This window comes from Tetrao urogallus, assembly GCF_951394365.1.
Source record: "Tetrao urogallus genome assembly, chromosome: 3".
Lineage (NCBI taxonomy): Eukaryota > Metazoa > Chordata > Aves > Galliformes > Phasianidae > Tetrao > Tetrao urogallus.
Genome location: NC_136815.1, coordinates 51,143,907 through 51,166,793, shown reverse-complemented (window position 1 = coordinate 51,166,793; position 22,887 = coordinate 51,143,907). Strand labels below are relative to the sequence as shown.

The 22,887-nt window shown below is 38.2% G+C and overlaps 1 protein-coding gene across 1 annotated transcript in view; it reads left to right on the top strand.

Annotated features, from left to right (window-relative positions):
• SPIRE1 (spire type actin nucleation factor 1) overlaps positions 1-22,887 on the top strand; it is a gene marked incomplete at both ends in the record, with an annotated part of 121,308 nt that overhangs the window by 66,856 nt on the left and 31,565 nt on the right. The window contains 3 exons of the mRNA XM_079533802.1: positions 8,658-8,783; positions 19,111-19,194; positions 19,877-20,041. Of these exons, the coding sequence (XP_079389928.1) occupies positions 8,658-8,783; positions 19,111-19,194; positions 19,877-20,041 (375 nt within the window). The remainder of the gene's footprint in view (positions 1-8,657; positions 8,784-19,110; positions 19,195-19,876; positions 20,042-22,887) is intronic.

Below are 22,887 nucleotides of genomic sequence, written 5' to 3'. Positions count from 1 at the left end.
ATGGTGGTTCTACTTCTGTTGCTGCCATTGGCAAGAAAATTGTGGAAGCTATAAAGAAAAGCTGTGAAGCTGCCCTTCCCTCAAGTGTCTGAGCAGTCAGGGCAATACAAACACCATCTGCAGCCCCTACAGGTGGTTAATCCCACCTATGTATAGAGCGTATGTCAAGCCCGTTGATGCTAGATAATTCAATTTCTAGTAATTACCATACTCGAGGTAATTTCCAGGAATAGAGTGTGCATAGAGAAAGTGGACAGTAAAGCTCTCCATCTCTTGAAACAGACTGAGTTAAGGAGAAAATAACACCTTTCACTTTCTGTCTCAGATATCTTCTTATGCTTGAATAAGCAAGGATATATATTTGGTTTGGAAATACAATGCTTTCTTTGTAATGAAGGCACAATAAATTGTGGATTAAGCAATTTCCTTCAAACTTACCTTAAAGTGGCGTATGTTTTAAATATTAACATTTATGTAACTGATATGCTTTATAAGATCATTGCAGTTTAAATTTGGTAGCTAAAAATCTAAGCATACTTTCTTAGAAGAGGAAGAAGAAATTTTCTTTGTTTTCTGGAACCATCAGAGTTTCAAGACTTGATTTCCCTGACAAAAGCATTACAAATAAGGAGAGGGCACACTTAAAGGAATGGATTTCCATATGCTGAGATGTAATGAAAGCAAAATGAGACTGGTTAGAAGTTGCTGGCTTTATGCATTGGAGGTGAAGTTTAAAAGCTGTCATGTTTAGTGATGCAGTTTGTTTGGCTAAGCAGCTGGAAATCTGTTTTTTGGATAGGAATGAAAAGCCATGCTTCAGGACAAAACATGAAAGCAAATTATTATTATGCCTGCTGAGGGAAGTTTCAGCACTTTACATAAAAATAAACAAGCTTCCCACACACATACATTTTAAAGCTCTATACATGAACTGCAAATTGCTGCCAAGGAAAGTGCATGTTTTTATTTTAGTTGATATATTTTAATTGGATTTTAAGTGGTTTGTGAATAAAACTGCTTTACATTAATGCATTGTCTCTCATTTAGTAAGTATCCAAACATCTGAACTGCTTAATAAGGAGATTAATGGGTAATGTGGGAGAATTGGTATGGAAACAACTTTCCTTCCATGTTGCTCTCCTTCCTTTTTATATGTGTATCAGATTTTGTTTCTGTGCTGAGAGTTATTCCCAGTTGTTTTGTTGCCTTTTGATGATTTTTTTCTTACTCTTTTGTTCTTTATTTTCTACTGTTTTTCCAGAGATGCCCTATTTTGTTCACACAGTTTCTGAAAGCTCAGGCCGCTTCATATGCTTGTACGGAGGCTTGAGAAGAAGAGAATAGAAGGGTGTATGCCCTGCTGCACATACCAAGCAGCTGGGTACAAAACCAAGTTAATTCTCTGCTGAGCAGCAGCAGTTCCAGTGAGAAGCACCCACCAGCTCTAAGGAGGGCCTGGGAAGCACATTTGACAGCCAAACAAGTTACAGGGCAGGGGCGCAACCTTGTGCTATCTGTTGTTTGGGTCTAAGTTATTTAATAATGTAAAGGGTGGTTCCACAACTTAATGGGCTTCTAGCTAAACAGCTGCACAGGTAACACTGTTAATATGTACAGACACTCCCCTTCCCCTTTAATTATCCAATGTTATCATGTTTCCCCATCTATCTTCTACTCCACTTCTGAAGGTAGCTTTCTACCCAGATGCCTCAGTCCCATCCCTGGGGATGGTGCAGGGCTGGTGCTCTGCATGACAGGCAGAATGTGAGTGGTACAGATGAGAGCTGCTGAATGTGCACAGAGCTCCTGCCTTGTTGTGAAGCAGACAGCTTTAGAAAATGGTTGTTGCTGACAGGCTAACCAGTGGCTTTGCTGTACGTTGCAGGGGTTGACATTTCATGTAGAAGAATGGGAAAAATATCATTTGTAGGATTTTGCCCTTGCTCATCAATAATCCCATTTATGAGCCACAGAATAGTCAAAGAACAAGAGCCAGCAAATTCAGATTACAGCATATTTCTATTAATTCCTTCATTATTCTGCTAAAAAACAACAGTGTGGTTTCTCTGAAACTAACAGAGAATACAGCATTGGTTTTCACTTAATTGGCTCCTTTGAAACCATCTCCTTTGGGAAACAGGATGTTGTTAGTGCAGAGGGCACTGCAGAAAAACAGGCTAACAATACGTGTAACATGCATTCTAGCACAGCTGTATGCTGGGGGTATATTTGAGCTGTAATAATAGCTAAATAGCTTTCAGGAAGAAATGAAAACTTGAATGTAGCTTTGTCAGGAAGCCTGCACTAGCACATAAAATTAGTTTGACTGTAAAACATAACATTTTCAAATTGTCCAGTGGAAATATCACTTCACAGAAACAGAGATTGACCTTCATTGGAAGTCCTTATTCTGATAGTCAAAAGATCAGATCGCTTAGAAAGGTAATACAGAAGATCACTGATCGTGAAAAATATGGGATTATGCTGACAATTTAAATGTAGTCTCTAATCTATACTTTAGTGTGATTTCCTTTTCTTAGCACATGTGAGAGTTCTAATTCCTGTCTCAAGTGTTAGCAATTGTGTTAAGTATTTGTAAGACTTTTGTTTTCCCCCCTGAAGATAGTATCATTTAAATGTAACAGGATGAACACCACCTTCATCTTTGTTTCTGTTGCTGGAAAAGATTCCAGTTTATAAATAAGGCAGTTCAGTGAGTTGTTGTCTTACTGAAATTTTATCAAGATTATCATCACTGCTTAAATTTGGCTTAATATCATGGAAAAGTAGTTAGGACTATTTTCAAATAGTTGCTACATTTAAGAAAGTGAATTGTTGCACTCGGCACCTCAAGCGAATGGGCACCTGGAAAAAATGGTGTCAGGGTGGATATTCTGTGTAGAGGAAAATATTTGGGAAGAGTGCTTTTACTGTGCGTGAGTTTCATACCAAGCGTTGTTGAATTGCTCAAGTTTTGCTTTTAAAATACAATTAAAAAAAAAAGTTTAAAAATAAATGCAGTGGATAAAAAGTGCAGCCCTTCTCAAGCACTGTGTGTACTGTACCCTCATAACTTTTCATGTGTATATTAAGCCATTTTGTGGGGAGAATCATTTAGAACTTAGGTGCCCAACCTTTTGGCTGGCCCAGGCCATATTAAGGAAAGAGGAATTGTCTTGGGTACACATAAAATGTAAAATATAGTTAATGTATGTAAGTAACAAAACTTGTTTTTTAATTTGTTTGTTTGTTTGTCTGTTTAAACATAATAGAGAGCAACAAAAGCATAAGACTTTGTGGGAATCATCAAACTTGTTTCTGTGAAACTAATGCATCAGTCTGGTTTGATGGAAGTGGGTGCAATTCTTTGTGAGTTCTCAAGGTGCTCAGCAGAGATTTCTGGTCTAATTTGACTCTTCCTATGTGCTTCATCCTTGAAAACACAAATACATGTACTGCCAAAAAGTGATGACATGAATAACATGAGTGAAGCAAGGGATATTTTTCTCTCTTAAGATAGGTCTCATAAAAGTCTGTTAAAGAGACACGATCAGTTTTTGATATGTGTTGAGTGTCTGATTAGATGATTAGAACTGTATACATCCTGTTTGAAATGATCATTTTAAATATCTATTTAAAATTTATAAAAGCTTCTGAAGGTAGCTTTCCAGGAATAGTATCTTTCTGTGAATACTTTCTGTACTTTCTGTGAATTTGTTCATTGAGTTTATGGGTTAACAGCTACTCTGCTCCCATCCCTGTTGTGTTAGCATGGTCTTACCTTGTTAGTCTTCCCCTGAAGTCCTTTCTCACAGTACTTCAGGGAACAGCTCATCCTTGGCCTGCTGAGGAGCTGGAGCAAACCTCTGTCCAGAAAGGTCAGGAGAGCAACAGCTGGGTGAGCAACTCCAGCTGCTGTGACAGCTGCCTTTGAACTTGCACTGAGCAAAGCTCCCTTATAGGATGTACAAAGGTGGTCATAGCAGACAGAAACATCTTCTAGACTCCTGTCAAAACGTGTCTTACTCCTTAACTTTGTTCTGAATAATAATAAAGTTGAACAAAGTGCTAGGTTGAATTTTGTAAATAGACAGGTGGGGTTTTTTTTCAGTAAGACTGCTTTTCCTGGTGAGGCAGATGGCTCCTTGAAGTTCACATTAATAGCAATAAAATGTGGTGATTGGACAAGTAGAAATGGTTTCAAACTTAAAGAGAGTAGATTTAGGGAAATAGATATAAGGAAAAAATATTTTACAATGAGGGTGGTGAGGCACTGGAACAGGTTGCACAGAGAGGTGGTGGATGCCCCATTCCTGGAGGTGTTCAAGGCCAGGCTGGACAGGGCTCTGAGCAACCTGATCTGCTGTAGGTGTCCCTGTTCATTGCAGGGGAGTTGGACTAGGTGACCTTTAGAGGTCCCTTCCCACTGTAAGGATTCTGTGATTCTATGAAAATGATACATGTATTAAAATAAAAATAAACAACCCACCCCCAAAGAGTCACAACATCTGGTTCATTTGCATGGAGATAAAATCTTCCTGAAAATAACTTCAATTTGGGAAAACAGCTCAAGCTCAGTTATATTATCTGAGCCTGCTGCAGTTCTGTCCTGCAGGGGATGAAGCTAATGCCCTGTCCAGTTGCATGTTCAGTGATCTATTAGTTAAAAGTAGTTTTTCTCCTTTTGGCTAAGGAAAAGGCACATCTTTTAAGTCTTATGTTAATTCTCCAGTGCTTTAGATCACTTAACAGGCCTGGCATTTGCAGGATGGAAGTGCTATTTGCATAATATCAATAGCTTTGCCATGGGAGAAAGAGATCCTTTTATTTTCTGGGGTGCATTCATACAGACACTCTGCCAGATGTTTTGGTGAAGTTTGCATTATTGCTTTTGCCAAAAAGATGGTTTTGCGAAACTTACCTTGATATTAGGAGGTGACTCAACTGTGAGTACTCACTGTAATTGTATGTAGTCCCTAATATTCAAACAGAGCCAAGAAATGCTGCTTAATCTCTTCTGATGGTTAAATTGTAATTTCTCTTAACGCTGATTTGGCTGACACGCTCTGTTTCCTAGTCAATTGAGGGTGATTTGGACCAAGGAGCTGGCAAGGCTACGGTATTTACGTAATGCCTTTTTTTCTGTGAACCTCAAATGTGGATGGAAACAGCCTCTAATCTTCTTAGTGATCTAAGCAAAGATTGAACGCTTTGGGTCAAGCTGGTTTTCGAATAGGCTCAGAAAACAAAACAAAATCAGAAAAAAGAAATCCCTTCACAGTGATTACAAATTGAAATATTACCGACCAAGCTAGTTAATATTTCAGTAGTCGATAATATTTTTGATACTCCCCTCATTTGCAAAGACCATATAATTTGTTTTCAACCATACTCTTTGAGACTTCTTGGAAGAAGAACAAACAGCCCTTGTATTAGGCTCTGGGCACTGTTCGCATTCATTCCCGTTGGGCTAGTTTTAAGTTGTATCATGAGGGATGAAAATGCAAGTGTCAGAATAAGCAGCGTTACAGAGGCTTCCCTTCCTTGATGAGCTTTGAATGGCTGGAAAAGATTGCAGACTTGACCTAAATCCTTCTTGCACATGGTAAGAGATGGAGCTCATGAGGTGGCTGTGTCTATAACTCAGTTATTAAAACATTCTGACTGATTTTTGTGGTGTGTTTCAGAAATGTGGCTTTTCAGAAACTATTACTGTCAAATTAAAAATGTGTTTTAGAAAACAAAATAATTTAAGTGGATAAATATGGTGCACTTAGGCTAGAAGTGACACTTCAAACTTCATTAGAAAAGACATTTCATAATTCATGTGTCTTGACTCCCTGTTTTATTTTTCTGAACAGTGTGCAAGTGCAGTAGATACAAACGAAGGGGAAAAAAATTAGTTTATCTTACTAGCAGTTTAGTTTTTCTTCAGGCTTAGTTCCCCTATCCAGAAAAAGTATGTTAAGACATGTAATGTGAGTTCACACTATCTAAAATTATTCAGATCGATTTTTCAGAGCATGAAAGCTCGTAAGAGCAGCTGGTCCTCTGAAAATCTGCATTCTCATGCTTACAAACCAAATGGTTCACTTCTTATGTGGTTACTTTTCTGCTGGCTGTAACAGCAGACATATATTTTTTTTCTTCACTTCACGTTCAATAATAGAATCAAGATTATATCCATCCCCTGCTTGAACTTGCCACTGCTGCATTCATTAACGTTCTGAATATTAGATGCAAATTGTTTCTAATTAACATGCTTCTAAATAAAGAAAAAAAGGTATTCTTAAATACATGTGTGCCATCTGATTAAATAGCATTTTATTCTCTGTTATGAAGACCTTTACAATTTTAGGACCTTTTTGAAATTGTTGTTGTTATTATCCTTTTACAGCCATTATTATTCCTGTAAGTGGTGCATCGTAGAATGAAACCCTTTTTATCTGTGTTGTAGTTAATAACTAGAAATAGCCTTCTGAAAACATAGTAAGGCAGGTAAGAACATGTTTAGTTATTGAGAGAAAAGAATGCCAATTAACCATACTCTGCTTTAAAGTAGTATAATTTTGACTTTTCCACTAAGCAAAGGGAAATACTTAACAGCTGCTGTCTTTGCAGTATGAGTTGTCAAGGTAGCATACATTAGAAAGAGAGAAATGCTTCTGTGTCATTTTTTCTCCCTTCACCTGCAAAGTAGAAAATATGATTTGCTAAAAAATAATAATAATATGTTTTTTTTAAATGTCTCAACTTTGACACTATGATTACCCAGAAGTAGGTATAAAGAGCATAAGAAAAGTTTGGTTCTCATCATAAAGCATCATATAGCATCATAAAATTTGAAAACATTTAGGAAGGAAGGAAAAAATCTATATACGCTTTTCAATATATGTGTATATATTCTTTTTTAAGGGCTCAAAATGTTTATACACACATGGTTGCAGTAATCAGGGTAGATTATCACAGGAGTCCAGATGGTGCTTGTGAGATTTTATCGAGGAAGTCGATCAAATCTGACCATTGGATTCAGTGTTGTTATACCAATTGAAAGAAATACGAAATAAAATGGAGGTTGTGGCCTTAGAAAGCAGTCAGTCAGTGAGATTAAGCCAATTTAACATTGCTCAGCCCTTCCTCCCTTCTCCCCCCTCTCCCCATTCCAGCAGCATGATCCCATTACTCCTTTTTGGCTGCTCTGCTACACGTGTCCAAGCCACAGAGAACACCATCTCCTTCACTGTGTTAGTTTTTGCCTGGGTGAGAAATTCTCTCGGCACTGGGGAACAAACGGGGGTGCCAGCATCAGTGGGAACCCACAGCCAGAGGCCACAGAACAGCATCTGGGAATGGCAGCGTGGACTTAAGTCAGACTGAAAACAATGTGAAGTGCAGCCAGAGCGCTACATGTATTGTGCCCTCTGTAACCTCCGCTGTAACACAGGAGAACACAGAGAAATATGCCACTAGGCTAATTAAGGGCTCTTCTTCTAAAGAGGCTTTTGTTTCAAGCTTTTCTTCTGCAGATCTTCTGAATGTAGCCATCTATTTCCTCAGGTTTAGGCTTGTCCATAGTCTTAGCTGTAGAGAAAATAGCCTTTATGAAACCACAGTAACAAGGCAAATTTTAAAGCCTTGGTTAAGATTTTGTCTTATTTTAATATATACACCAATATGGTACAGGATATGCAAATTTTATGTTTTGCACTGGGTATGCAAGCATTTAACACTAGCATACTGTTGTAGACATTATTTTATTGTTTTGTTTCTGACAAAGATTTCTTGCATCACTAATAACAAATGGTTGCGACTCAAGGAAAGTGTAAGAAAAAGACTTTAATCATGAGCACGAGTGCTCAGCTATTCTATAATAGCCCTGTTCATGAAGCTGGATGTTGCTTACATGTATGTTATTTGAAATAGAAAGACTTATTTAAGTGAGGCTTCTCTTGTCAGAGAGGGGATCTGCATGTTTTCCTCTAAAAGCAGTGTCAATCTGACTTCTGCTTTAGTGGAAGTTGTGAATGGTTATTAGTGATTTCAGTAGAATTTTGGAGTTTTTTCATGCTTAGTGTGTATGAAAAAATCTATTAATATTTCTTTAAATCAGCTGCATCTGTGTCTGAAAACATCCATGAATGTCTTATTTGAAAGCCAGTGCTTTTGCAGCTCTTGCTGATTTTTAAAATATTTGTACCACTTCAGTAAATGAGATCAGATTCAGCTTGACCACTGCTTTCTGTCCTTTCACAAACTGATAGGGATACAGTTCTCTTCCACATTCATAAAAAAGTAAAGAAATATACAATGTTAAAACTGGTTTGAGTTAGGTACACTTTCCCAAATTTAATACTGCAAGATTGCTTTTTTTTCCCATTCACTACTGTCTTCTTTCTTTTTTCTTTTTCCTTCTTTCTTCCTTCTTCTTTTTTCTTTTTTTGAATAAAAAGGCAATGTCTTTGTTTATCCACTTTTACAGGATGAGATCAACCAGTCTTAGAAAACATACCACAATTTCCACCTTAGCTTAAATGTCCTTACTGGATTTTTGTGCCTGAAATATCCCATTGTATTTCCTTTCATTTTATCTCATGCTCTGTACTGATAATTAAAGCAATGGGGCACTGTTTGTAATTGCTATTTATTTTTCTCTCTAGCTGTGTGCCGCCCACCTGCCAACCCGATCAGAGGCACCGAACCACTATCAAGCAGTGTGCCGGGCTCTGTTTGCTGAAACAATGGAGCTGTACACTTTCTTGGCCAAAATTAAAAGTGCAAAAGAGGTAAGCTTTTGAACTTGTTTTTATGTGAATTAGGATTACAAAATCACTTCTGTACCCAGCCAGCTGTAGATGTCAAATGCTTCTGAAAACTGACGGTAGTGTTAAGGCAGAGTAGTTCTACAGCCAAGTTATGGTGGGGTTTGCATTATGTTATGTTTTTTTTTTAGTTTTCCTTTGGTCTATCAGCATCTGCATCAGCATCACAGGAATTGTCAGTAGTTGTGGCCAGTCTATTTGGGAGGAAACCAGAGCATTTACTTGGAATGTTCTTTCATTCCAGCATACAAATATGCGATGTGTTTGAGTCTGAAAACTTCTCTGGTGTTTCAGGGATGTTGTTGAGAGTCTGAGCTTTAACTGTTGTTCCTCAGCTCCTTCTTATGCCTTGTCTTTGGCTGGGAATTTTCTAGGTTCTTCTTGCTCGTGTTTTGTCTCCAGTCAGCAACTTTCCTTACCTTTCCTGTATGGTTGGCTTGTCTGTCACGTACTTCACAGCAGAGTCAACTGAAATAAATAAATACATAAATCCACTTGTAGGTAATGCTTCCTGTGTTTACTGCTGGCTTGGTTGTTACTGTTGTCTGAAAGGCTATCCTATGAACCACTTCAGTTAAATTATTTGGCTGGAGAATAACTTTGAGGGTGGGTGGATTTTTCTTGATGATGGTTGATAGTTTTGGTGATCTGATCTGCAGAATAGCTCCATAAATTGTCTCATATTAACACATCGTGTTTATTTCATTGGAAAGCCAGCAAGTGGGGGGAAAGGCAGAAAGGTAAAGATGCTTTTAAAGACTGGCTTCTTCACAAAAGCGAATCCGACAATTACTCTTTTTTAATAAAAATCTGAGGGGTTTTCTTCTGTGTAAGGTCCAAATAACCTTTTGAAAAGCAGTGGAAAATCTTACAGGTTGATACAACTATTATGCTTCTCAAAGAGGCTCAGTTGTTTCACCCGTGCGTGCATACTCCCACTACTTTGCTTCTGCTGATCTTAGAAAAAGTATGCAGCAAGTAAATAAAAAGTAAAAAATGATAATAAAAAAAGGATCTGTCCTTGTCAAGATAATGAGCTGAATCAGTTCATTGTTGGGTCAGATGGGCCCTGGAGCAGCACAAGAGAGTTCTGTTGTCACACTGGTGGAAGATGCAACTAGTCAGAGGCATAAGAGGCTGGTGCTGTTCTTCCTGTTCAGAGACATGGCTGAGATGAATCCATCCAATGGGGACACTCCTCCAGTGATATTTTTCTATTGCACAGGGTCAAGTTTCACCTCCATTTGTCCTCCAGTCCTTCTCAAGCTGAAAGCAATTTTTAAACTGAAGCAGTATCATATGTGGATAATTTCGACAGTGTCAGCATGGCTAAAGAGCCACTTGTTTTCTGAAGTGCCTGTGGTACAGTTCATCTGCACTCAATGCAGATAACACCAAGAGCATCTCAGTTCTAAAGCCATCTCCTGAACCTTGACATCATTAATTTCACATCTGAGCATTTGACTGCTCCTTATTGTCCCAACCATTGGATATACTAATTGAATGATGTGTGCTAGAAATGTCTTAACTAACAGCTAGTGCAAAGTCTGTGCTGAGGCTCGAAGATAAGACCCTTTGGGCTTCTTTTTCCCAGTTAGAGAAGTGCATTTCCAGCAGTTATTAAAGATTTCAATGACATTAAGTGGTAATGAGGTGTCTGTATTGCTAATGTTGCAGTGAAATGCTGTGTTTTATAATTATTTCAATTATCTTAAAAACATTTTTTTGTTTGTTTATTAAAATAAGCACAGGGATGTTTTGAACGTGTAGATTATTTAATCATCTTGTAATTGGACATAAAAACCCAACATCTGATAACACCACAGAACATACTATGGGTTAATCGCAAAGGAAGGGAACCATTTGCCTCTCAAAGGCTCTTAGGGATTGTTTCAAAGCACATTTAGGTCAGAGGAGGTAATCCTTGTAGATGGAATTCTGGCCCTACCGAAACCAATGAGACTTTTATCACTGCACTTCCTGAAGCCAGAATTTTGATCCTTTGATTTAATGTTAGCCTGGATCAGTCTCCCTGTGGGCATAAAAGACATGAGCAAGAAAATAGTCCAGAAGCAGCTTGTAAGACCATGAATTCCTTTTCTGATGTGCTAGACCCTTGCTTGTAGTTTTTATCCAACTATAGGTTCAGATACAGCATGATTCTTGAAAATAACTTAGCATAAAAAGGAAAAATAGATGAAGCAAATACAAGATGGAATGCTGTAAATGTTGTTATTACCATTTTTAAATAATCTCTATGGTTTATACTTTAGACAGGTAGAAGTCGTGATCACGGTAGGTTTGTACCACTGAAAACTGCAGTATTATTGATGTGTTCTTATTCAAATACATGGAAGAATCTTTATTTGTGAGGAATATGGTTAAGCACAATTCAAGTCAATAAATTCCCTTTCATTTTTTAATGGTCATATGAGTAGGGGTATAAAGGAGAGAAATGTATCATACTTAAGTGAGAATATTTTATCATCATCAATTTGTGGTGATTGCAATGATAAGGAATTGGGGAAAAACAAGTCATATGTATCAGCTTCAATTAAAAAAAAGAACAGATTTATACTGTGTAATATTGTGTCTCTGATACTCAAGATACCAGGAGTTTTAAACTATTAGTTTATTTTGAAAACTGGGAACTTAATTTGGAGAGCTTCCTTTAGAATCCTTCAAACCTAGACACAGTTGTGGCAATGAGATGAAAATAAAATTAAAAATTCTAAATAGGGGGGGAATCCTCTAAAATGACTTGAAGTAACTTTCCTCTGAATAAAGGCCACTTGGGCTCATACTAGGACAATTGTGTTGTATCTGGAGATCCATTTCCCATATACATGAAGCTCACTCTTTTTGCTCAGTAGGCACTTAAACAGCCAACAGAATTTCAGTGGAAGAGGGAGAACTGGTCTGCAGAAATTCACTCTCCAAGAATGGACTAAATCTGATCTTGTAGTATAGCACAGAATGGGGTCAGCAACAAAGTATGCTTTGAAAGAGGTAGAAAAAAATATTACTGTGATGCTGTTTTCAATTTGCCTCCATACCAACTTGTCAGGATTTTGAAAGTTATTGGCATTTAAGTGGGCTGGATTGGGGACAGGATGTATGGACCTGTAGGATCATGTTTAGTTACCAACACATCTAACAGGCATTCACGTGTTTCCAGTCTGTCACGTGAACATCGCTATCATCATAGCAAATGGAGCGTAGCTTCAGATAGGGCTTTACTGGCACGCATTTGGGTGAGTGCATTACTCAGAAATGATGAAACAGTGAGTGAGCCATTAATGTCATCTCCATGGATGTCACATAAAATGTTTCAGGCATTTTGTCACATACTTGATATTATTGGATTTGGATTAAAATCCATTTGAATTTTATTTCCGGTCTGATTCTTTGTGTTTAAGGGGTCAGCAGCAGAGATGACTTGCAGACAGGCAGATGACGTTTCCACTTTTAAATAAGAGAATGAAATGTTAGGTCTAATAGTTGTAAAGGGAGAACTCAAGCCAGAGATGAGACAGGTATGATACTACCATTGCAATAATTAAAAAAACCCAACAGAATAACAGCAGTAAAAATGCATATTTCTTCAGAACAAGAGCAGCGAGTCCCAGCGTGGGGTTGAAATTTAGTTCATTAATCTGACCTAACTTTGCATCTTTTTGCAGGGTAAAGGTATTGTATCATGTTTACTGGGTTGGCTTATTTTTCAGCTTCCTGGCAGCATCTGTATGCTGCTCAGGCTCTGCAAAAGTTGCCCTTGCTGCAGATGCACCCTGTGTACCATCTGCTGCCATCCAGAAGTGGTCTTTGGATGGGCTAAGATCTACTAACTCCATATCCCGCTGTGCAGACACTTACAGCTGATGTCAAAAATAAGACACAGCTTATTTCTCGCCTTAGGCGGGAAGCTTTTAAAATTGCAGTAAGGAACTTCCTCAAAAAGGGGATTTCCTCATTCTTAGTTTAACAGTGGACAACGCTGTTAAATGGACGACAAGGTGGAGGAAATTTATGTGTGTGTGAAGGTAGCTTGAATGACTATGAAAATGAATGTAGTCTGAAAGAAAAGATCTGCAAGAAAGACATTGAGGCCCTGGAACGTGTTCTATGATTTTTTTTTTTTCAGAATCATCAAAAAGTCATTGAGATCACCTTTGCTGGCACCTAGTAATAGACAGAACTGAAGGCACAAATGATTGATAGCCATGAGATAAATGTTGTGGAGTATCTGTAAAAGGTCACATATATTGCTCAAAGATGGCAACAAGTGTGACTCTGAGAGACACAGTGAGGCTATTTAAGCAAGGAATACAGAAATTGCTGTTATAGACTGGAGTGCAGATCCAGTCTGCTGTCTGTTGTGAGGCTGATTTATGGAGAGCTTATCTTCCCTAGTCCTCCTTCAACTCCATGTTACAGCCCAGGCTTACTTCCTTTGAAGGAAATGCTCCACATGTGCTTACTGCCTGAGTGACCAGTAATGCATCCTTGCTGCAAAAAAAGTTTATGGTGTCTAGGGCTGCATTAGGTAAAGTATTGCCAGCAGGCCGAGGGAGGTGATCGTTCTTGTTGGTGAGGCCATGCTGACAGTGCAGAGTCCAGTTCTGGGCTCCCAGTATAAGAGAGACATGGACATACTGAAGAGAGTCCAATGAAGGGCCAGGAAGATGATGAAGGGACTTGAATATATCTCCTGTGAGGACAGGATGAGTGAGCTGGGACTGTGCAGCCTGGAGAAGAAGAGGCTCAGGAGGGAATGATATCAATGTCTATAAATAGTGGAAGGGGGGATGCAAAGGGAACAGGGCCAGGCTCTTTCCAGTGGTGCCCAGTGCCAGCACACGAGGCCATGGGCACAAACTGGAGCACAGAAGGTTCCCTCTGAACAGCAGGCAGCATTTCTGTGCTGTGCAGGTGACGGAGCACTGGCACAGGCTGCCCAGAGGCTGTGGGGTCTCCTCCTTGGAGGTCTGCAGAAGCCGCCTGGCCGTGGGCCTGGGCACCCTGCTCTGGTGGCCCTGCTGCAGCGGGGCTGGGACTGGGGGACATGAAAAGTAAAGTACTGCCCACTTCAGCTGTTCTGGGATCTTGTGAGTGGTACCCACCAATACTGATCTCAGCCTGTAGCAGAACTAATTGTTTGTGACTGAGCTGTGAGTGGTAAACACACAACTGGCACAGCTGGTGCTTAAAGGCAGCATGTGATGTGGACAGCAGTTTACTACAGCAAGCATTTTGTAGGTACATGTCTTAATGTGCTACTTGTCTCAAAATGGACACATATCTCCAAATTTCTTGAAATGGAGGCACATCCTGAAGTACAAAGATTAATGTTCCTACCAAATAATTAAAATTTTATATAGTTTTTTAATTGCTCACATCTTCAATTGCAGTGGGAGTTCATTGAAAACTTGTCCATAATTTCATTATGCACGGTATGCCTTTTAATTAACTAAGTTGTTAGTAGAATACAGATGAGTCTCCAATCTGTTATTTCTGTACTGCTAAACTCTGCTACCTATGATTTCTGTCCTTTCTAATATAAAATCACAATTCTTTCAGTCTGTCTGGATATATTTTAACATTACATATAGGAGAATGTTAATCTGCAAAGCATAATAAAACATGTAAGTAAAAATTAAATTGTTCCTTTTTTTTTCCCTCTAGCTTCATGCTATGTAAAGGCTCAACTGGAAAACAGTTAATTAAGAAAGTAGATTGTTACTTTTCATTTAACATGGCTATACTGGTGTATTATTGTACAAAATATTGTTACAAAGGTAGTTAGTTAATAGGTACCTAAATAATGTTAATGGATAACTTATTTTGGAAATACAGTCATTAACCAAGTTACTCCTAATAGTCTCATGACTATGAAAGCTGTTAAATGCACTTGCTTGGATTATCAGAAAGCTCAGCTGGAGAAACTGATCCACAAACCTTTCTGCTTTTACCTTGATCTGCCTGCACTCCCAGGCTTGCAGTGATTACACTTCTGCAACTGTGTTGTCATCAAGCTTGCGACCACATCACAATTTGTTTGACCCCTCAGTTTTGGAGCCACTGCAATCTTTTTAATGAGGGAGAAGTCTACTTGTTTTATAGTGTGTGTGTCTGTTGTGGGCATTGTAATTCAGTGTTTCAAATATTTGGTTGGTTTCTTTTGTTTGTGTTTCCCTCTTTCTTAATAGTATGTTAAGCAGTACTGCTGCTTAAGGTCACTACTGCTCTTTCTGGAACCCACACCACTGTTTATGAGAAAATTTTTTCTGATATTCAGTGATAATCTTAAAATGACATGAAGAATGAGGGAATTTTTTAGAGACTGATGAAACTTCCTTCAACAATTGTCACCTGAGTTAAAGGAGTTTGGGCATCTTCATAAAGAGCACATTTCTTATGAAGGAAGGCTGAGGGGGCTGCGCTTGTTCAACCTGAAGAAGAGAAGGCAGCAGGGAGCCTCGTTGTAGCCTTTCTGTACTTAAAGGGAGCTTATAAGCAGGAGGGAGACTGACATTTTACATGAGCAGATAGTGATACAACAAGGGGGGAAGATTTATTTTGGATGTTAGGAAGAAGTTTCTTACTTTGAGTGTTGTGGAGTGGTGGAAGAGGTTTGCCAGAGAAGCTGTGGTGCCCCATCCCTGGAGGCACTCAAGGCCAGGTTGGATGGGCCCTGGGCAGCTGAGCTAGCAGCCCTGCTGATGCCAAGGCGTTGGGGATGGCTGGGCTTTGAGGTCGCTTCCAACCCAAGCCATTCTGTGATTCTGTGAAGTGTAGTAATGCTGCTGGCTGAGCCTTTGGAATTTAAATCAGGATGGATAGTTGAATACATAAAAGCAGTTTTTCCCCGAAGACGTGTTACATATTTTTAATTGACACAAAAGGTGGAAGAACACGTTATTAGTTCCCCTAATAGCAGTGTAAGAAGAATCACTTGCATCAGTGACCAAACGAACAAGAATTCATATTCTGGGAACTGCAGGTGGTTGTGTTGTGAGACTGGTGAAAGACAAAATGAAGGTCTGCATTCCTGAGAATATCATTTTCAATAAAACGTTGTGTTTTAGAGCACTTTGTGGAAGCAAGTCCTTGATGCTTTGCTGACAAGTGCCTTACATAAGCTCCCATCTGTCACTAGGCATAGGAGCGCGTGTCCCAAATGGGGGACAAATGTGGGACACAGAGCAGCAGCAAATCAGCTGCCAACTTTTAATAGCAAAGGAAGACATTTAAAGAAATTTGGTAATTTTGTTACTAGCGTTTATCACACAGTGCAGTTGGAGGAAAAAAAAGGCCAAATGCTGTAATGGTTTAAAAAAGCCAGAGCTGTTGAAACCCTTGCTGCCTACACATCTACCCCTTATTTCCTGAATGTGTGCCCAGCCTGTAATAGATGAATCAGATCTGTGGTATGGGTCTGAGGTTCTGGGATCATTTAGAAAAACCCTTTTAAGATATTTTTACTTTCCAAAAAGGAAACCCATTTAGGCTTATTGTATTTATTATTCTGTAATGGATTTCCTTAATCCACCCTCTCATGGGTAAGAACAAATGGACACAGCAGCTGAGGTTAGTCAAAGGTTTTGGACCAAATGAAGTTTTACGAATGGTCTGTTGTGTTGTAAATGTTTGGTTTCCATAATTTACGACTGCAACCTATTCTGAAACCTACTGATAATGGCAGAGGGTGCTGGAAGGAAAGGGTAATATTTCATTTTGTCTAGAAATTTAAATGTAATCGTTTGTCATTGTGAATTTATTCCTTCCTAAGCAGCACCTGACAGATGAAGAAGAATTAGAGAAATTTTCATAAATCCTGACTGCAAGGACAGAGTATTGTTTCTTTTTCTCCTGGTTTTCCAAAGCTATCTATATTTTACAGCGATGGAAATTACTTCACAGTTCTCTAATTACTGAATGATGAGCCGCTTTTAGGGGGTCTGAGCTGGGTAAGACAGATGTATGCCAGTGACAAAGTGAGTTGTTCTCCCTGCAGGTTTTCCTCCCCAAACAGCTCAGTGTTGGGTGGAGTGGGTGTCTGTGCCCACACTGAGAAGTGCCAGGAGCTCTCAGCTGGATGAGGAGGAGAAGGATTCTAGCCTCAGCAGTAGCCTGTGCTTATGCCAGCTCATTTGTGTTGTACCACTTCTCTTTGGGAGACTTGCTGCATGGATGCTGGGTTTGGCTCTCGTAGCTCCCCAGTGTTTGATAGCCAGCATCACTTACACCTGAGCTTTCTGAAGCAGAAACTCCCCCTTTAGCTATGTTACAGATAAACTAATTAGGTGGTTGCCTTATTTGGAAGATCTTTCAGATGTTTAGGTGTTGAGTTTTGGGTTGTTGTTTTTTTTTTTCCATTTCTTATTCTTTACTGTGAAGAAAAATATGTTGTAGTCTTTTTAGCTTCATGGAATATTTATGTCAGCCAAAGGCATCAGCCTTTTGGCATAAATCTGCCTAGTTAAGTGTATTGTAGGGATCATCACTGCTGAAGTGGGTAATTGCTGCAGGTCTTGGTAAACAAAGTGAAGGTTAAGCATCTGGAACATGTTAATTTTAAAAAATTAATATGTACCTTCCAGCAGGTACATGGAAAGGAGGAGCAAATCTGACAGCTGTGAGTTCATTTGCTGAAGATAATTATCTATTATGATGAAGGAAAAGGAGAAAGCCTTCAAATGATTTTATGGTTTGCAATTTATTAGTAAATGTTAGCCATTCACAAGAAAGCAAATAAATTACAGTTCAAGATACCACCATCCTCAAAATTATTACTTCAGCTTTGGAAATAACACAGAAAAGAAGAAATGCTGGATGGGAAAATATGAATAAATGAGGCTTTTATGTTACTAGTTCTTACCATTTTTGTTGCTTTTTTTCCCTATGAAAAAGGGTTATGGCCTGTAAGTGTTAGACTGAATGCTGTGCACTGCAGCAGAGCCAACACAAGTTTTCATGTGAACAGTCTTTCCCAGCTGGGCATTCTGTGGCAATGCTGCAAGTCATGCCAAAAGATTCCTGGAGTATGCGGTGGTAACTTACTTCTGTAGCATAGGTGATTTATGGGTTTTCTGAGAGTCTTCCTATAAATTATGTATTGTTTTTTATAGCACAGGGGTGGTATTTCTTCTTTGATGTGAAAGCAAGTGTGCTATTCGCTTAAATAAGACAATAAATAATCCATCTGCTGTCTTTCCAAAACCTCCGTGGTAGCTGACTCACTCACATCTCTGTCATCAGCTGTGGCAGATACTTGTTACGTGTACAAGTTAAGCCCTCCTCCAGTGCTTGCATTTCTTCACTAGAAATGAATACAGCCGAGGAACTACTTGCAGGAAAAAATGTTTTACAAATTATGCTTATTTTTAAGCTTTCTGGAAGCTGAGAGGCTGAATTGAGTCTTGTTTAGGTCCATTAAAAGAAGAACTTGAGTGCTCAACAGCATGAGGAATGTTTTTAACATACAGATAATATGTCTCTATCAGACCTCTGGACTATAGGTTTAGTCTTATATAATAATGAATTTGTTTAATAAAGCAGAAGATTTAACTATCAATTTTAATACATAAGTAACAAGAAAACAGATCAAATTAAACATTGGTGAGGATTTCCTGGAAAATGTTCTGTTAAAATGGAATGCAATGGAGTATTAGAAATTTGTTTGTAGTGCCGATTCCAGAAAATTTCAATACAGAAGCAAAATAGAAAATAGCGTTTTGAGTATGCAGTTATTTGTGAATAGGATCATTTCTCTAAAGTCACTCAAACCACAGATTTAAATCTTTTACTTGCATTTGCCTGTATGCGAGCTTGCCTGTTTGTTCACTGTAACTTTCGTTAGTATAAAAGCTTTGTTATTCCCCTTTGCAAACATTTTCCATATTTGCATCATCTTATCTTGTTCATAAATAGTAATTTTTACTTATAAAAGTTCCATTCCCCTGCCTTACTCAAGATTTTAGATTCTGAGTAATAAAACCACGTAATTGTGCTATATGGGCTATTTAATTTCTATATAAATACAAGTCACTATTCTATTTAAAGGATTTCACATAGTTTATTTCTCCTTGTAACTGGTTTCCTGGGAATTCTCATTCTGCACAAATAAGCTGTCTTGCATTTTGCAAGTAACAGTACTTTTGTTATGAAGTGTTCCCTTTTCTATTTTGGAGTTTAACAAACTTGCTAGTTTTTTGGGGTTTTTTTCTGTGCATTGCTTTAAAGTATTGCCACAATTTAGTTTATTGGCTAATTTTCTTTTCATTGGCAGAATCTGAAGAAGATTCAAGAAATGGATAAAGAGACAAGTGATGAATCCAGCACAGATCTTGATGAATTAAAGAATGCTGACTGGGTAAGACGATAATTGAATACTGATTCATCATCATCAGTAATTTATAAATCTTCAAAATGCTTAACTAAAATTGTTTATTAAAGTCAATGTTAATTGAAATCCTCAATTTCAATCTCCTATCCCCTACCTATTCTTCCTCCTCTCCACCCGTTGCCACTGCTCAAAAATAGGAGGGAAATGCACACGGTAAGCAGAGCAAAAGAAAATTGGGTACAGAGTGTGTTACTTACTAGATCTCAGGATTTGGAGTCTGTTCCACAATTTCTGTGTGAATTGCTGCTAGAAATTTTTTCAGAAATAATGAAGGCCTAAGGGAAACAAAATTTAGGATTCTATCACTGTTACAGTTCACATCACACTATTTGTACATCTAGAAACTTTTCTGATGTGCATATGTACTTGAAATGGCAGTTTGGACGCATGTTAGGAGAACTTTGAAATCCTTTTACTGTATTCAGTGATGAATATCACTTGAGGTGAGACTGAGGCGCAAAAAAAGTTTTCATAATGGTCATGAGGGTTAAAAATAGGGTTATATGAGATAACAACAAAGAAAATGGGGTTTGGTTGATGGGTTAGAGTGATACAGTTGAATATGTTTGGTGGTGTCCTGAAAGGGGAATGAGCAACAATCTGGGTTGGTATGCAAGCATTAAATATAATTTTGCTCTCTTCTCTTCAGGCTCGTTTTTGGGTACAGGTGATGCGGGATTTACGAAATGGTGTCAAACTCAAGAAAGTCCAAGAGCGTCAATACAACCCACTCCCCATAGAATATCAGCTCACACCATATGAAATGCTGATGGATGATATTAGATCCAAACGATATACCTTAAGAAAGGTCATGGTGAGTCATGAACATTACCAGAATTTGTCAAATCTGAAATGTTACTTGATTTTTTACTTTCTTTTTTCATTTCTTCATTTAGATAGTATTGATCATGGGTTTTATATGGCATCTTAAATCTGCGTAGTATATTGATGAGAAAAATGTGAAAGTAACAAATGGGTGTTTTATTTTCCATATGGCAGGCAGTTAAAATTTTGAAAGACATTCTTATCACATGCTTGAACAAAATATTCCTGTTGGTTTTATGATAACTGTAGTAATCATACCAAGAGTCCTGTCACACTACGATATTGTTTTAGGCTTCTGCTGGGGAGAACATTTATGTTGAGATGCAACCTAATTTACGCAATATAAATATGGCATTCCAGAATGTAAAGTGCTCTCTTGTTGTTACATGAGTGATAGATACTGTGATGGAAAAGGAAAACATACAGTGTTTAAAAACTTAAATTGCTATGATCTGCTAATAATTTTCAAGGAGTGCATTCTGTAAAACATTTTAACTCTTCAATTTGTAGAAGTACAGCTCAATTATTTTCAGCATATCCTACCTGAAAAAAAACAATGCTTGAGCAAATTGGAGAGGATTGATGAGCCTCCTCCTAGATCCTCAAAAAGGTACATGTAAGATTGACCTGAGGAACTCTTCTCATCAGGACTCATTTGATATCTACTGGCATCTCCCAGTTCTTTTGGTTTCTATTGTGTTCAACATTAAGATGTTCTTCCTGATAATGCAGCAAATGACTTAAAGCGACTTAAAGCTACTTAAAGTGACTTAGTGACTTATCCTTACTAGGACATTTTAAATCCTTTTGTCAAAGGCATGTATTTGGTCAATATCAATATTCATGCCCTGAACTTACTATCTATGCCTGTTATTAGTTAGAGAGGAAGCATATTGTTAGAATATCCAGTATTCATCTATATTTGCATTCCTGAAAAAAAGGTGACAAAACTTTTGCTAGTGAGAAAGCCATGTTTCCAGAAGAAAAATTCAGAGATGAAAGAAGCAGCAAGCATGTAGTTCTATTAAAGATCACTAGAGAAAATAACAAAGAAGGAAAAAGTTGGAACTATGACATGGAGAATAAATAAATGAATCCCGTTACAATGTAAGTGCCTTTTGTTGCATGAGGTGAAAGTATTTTCCTAATCAAGGTCTGAATTTAGGCAATCAGGTTTTTGTCTGCAGCAATTTTTCTGGAGCAATTTTCTTTTAAGTCATTAGGTTAAAATACACACCCAGGAATGATGTCTATCTATCTTTACGCTAACAATTTAGAAAATAGTGCTATCTGCTCGCACTGCCCACTGCAAAAGAACAGTTCCCTCAGCTCCTTAATTACTGTATGCAATCAGGATAGTAGCTGTGTTTGAATGGGAACCCCTGGGTCATCTATTCTTGCTTTTGGCATGCTGGGCTTTAATTCATCTGTTCAGCAGGATCCTGCCTCTTCTGAGGAGATTTTCTTCATTATCTAGTAGGTCTTGGAGGCACAGCTGCTCCCCTGTTCATCCAGGCTCTCACTGTAGATGAAATCCTTGCAAGCATCTATTTTTGTCCTTCTGTCTCGCCTTCTAGGTAGATCCAAATTGACCTCTGGGCACAAACATGAATTGAGATTCCAATCAGCTGCAGGTACAGGACCTGTAGTGTTGTCTCTGAAGCAATTGCTGCCTTGGTCTAACAACTGCTAGTGACTTGCCATTAGAAAAACAGTTTCGTTCTTATTATAAGCTGTCCAACCTATAATCTGGATTCTGCTGCAGGGTGTGCAGCAGAATGTGCAAAGCACGCACAATAATAATGCAGTTTGATATGATATGTGTGGAGCCTGAAGGATTTGTACAGAATTACAATTTTGGTTAGATGTCATAAATACAGCATCTTTTAGCTGACTGCTGTGGGTTAGAACTAATTATATATATTCCCATTGGAGGAGACTGTCACGCTTCTTGAAAAAAAGGAAAAAATGACAAGAACCCCAAATCTAAATTTTAAAGCAGCCTGGGAAGGATGGATTACATTTCTTTCTGTCAGTCAAAACAGAGGTTTGGCATAATTTTTATTAGGAACATTTTTTAATTTTCACTTACGGGTACTATTTTTAGAATTGATAGCTTGTGAAAATGCATGCTGCTAATGATAACAAGAGGTAGATCATTTTAAAGTAAATAAAATGTAACATGAATTCTTTTCTCTTTATGAACATAAGGCTGTGTTAAAGAGTAGCATGATCTATCCCTGGCTGCTCAGTAGTCAGGAAAGGAAATGTTATTCCTGCAAGGTGCATTGCTTAGGAACTATTTCGATATTTCAGATTGTCAGCAGTTGTTATCAGATGCCAATAATTGGAGCTGTTGTTTCTCATAAGTGATCTGTGATAGAGCAGTTATTCAAAATGTCTTGAAGATGTAAAACATCAAATTCTGGACTTTTTGCAAATAATTGGTTTAAGTAATTTCAGTGACCTCTACATTTCTGTTTCAGTACATATGAAAATAATTCCAGATTCGTCATCTCTGTCATTCTGGTGCAAGAGTCATTGTTTCTGTGGTTGTCAAAGGAACAGGATTACTTTCATCCCAGCATTTTTTGTAATCTTTGCACATTTACCTGAGCAGCTTTAATAGATTTTTTTTTCTCCTACGGAGCTCTCACTGACAGCAAGTTAGAATTGCAAAACAATTGGCAGTCTTGGCTATTGGGAAATTTGAATTACTCTGACAAATTTATTTTTTCTTTTCCAATGCCTATGTGTAAATCTGCAGCTTTTAGTTTCTTCTCCATTCATAGTGAGTTCTCCTTCCTGCCCACCTCCCCTCTCCAAGATGTGAGT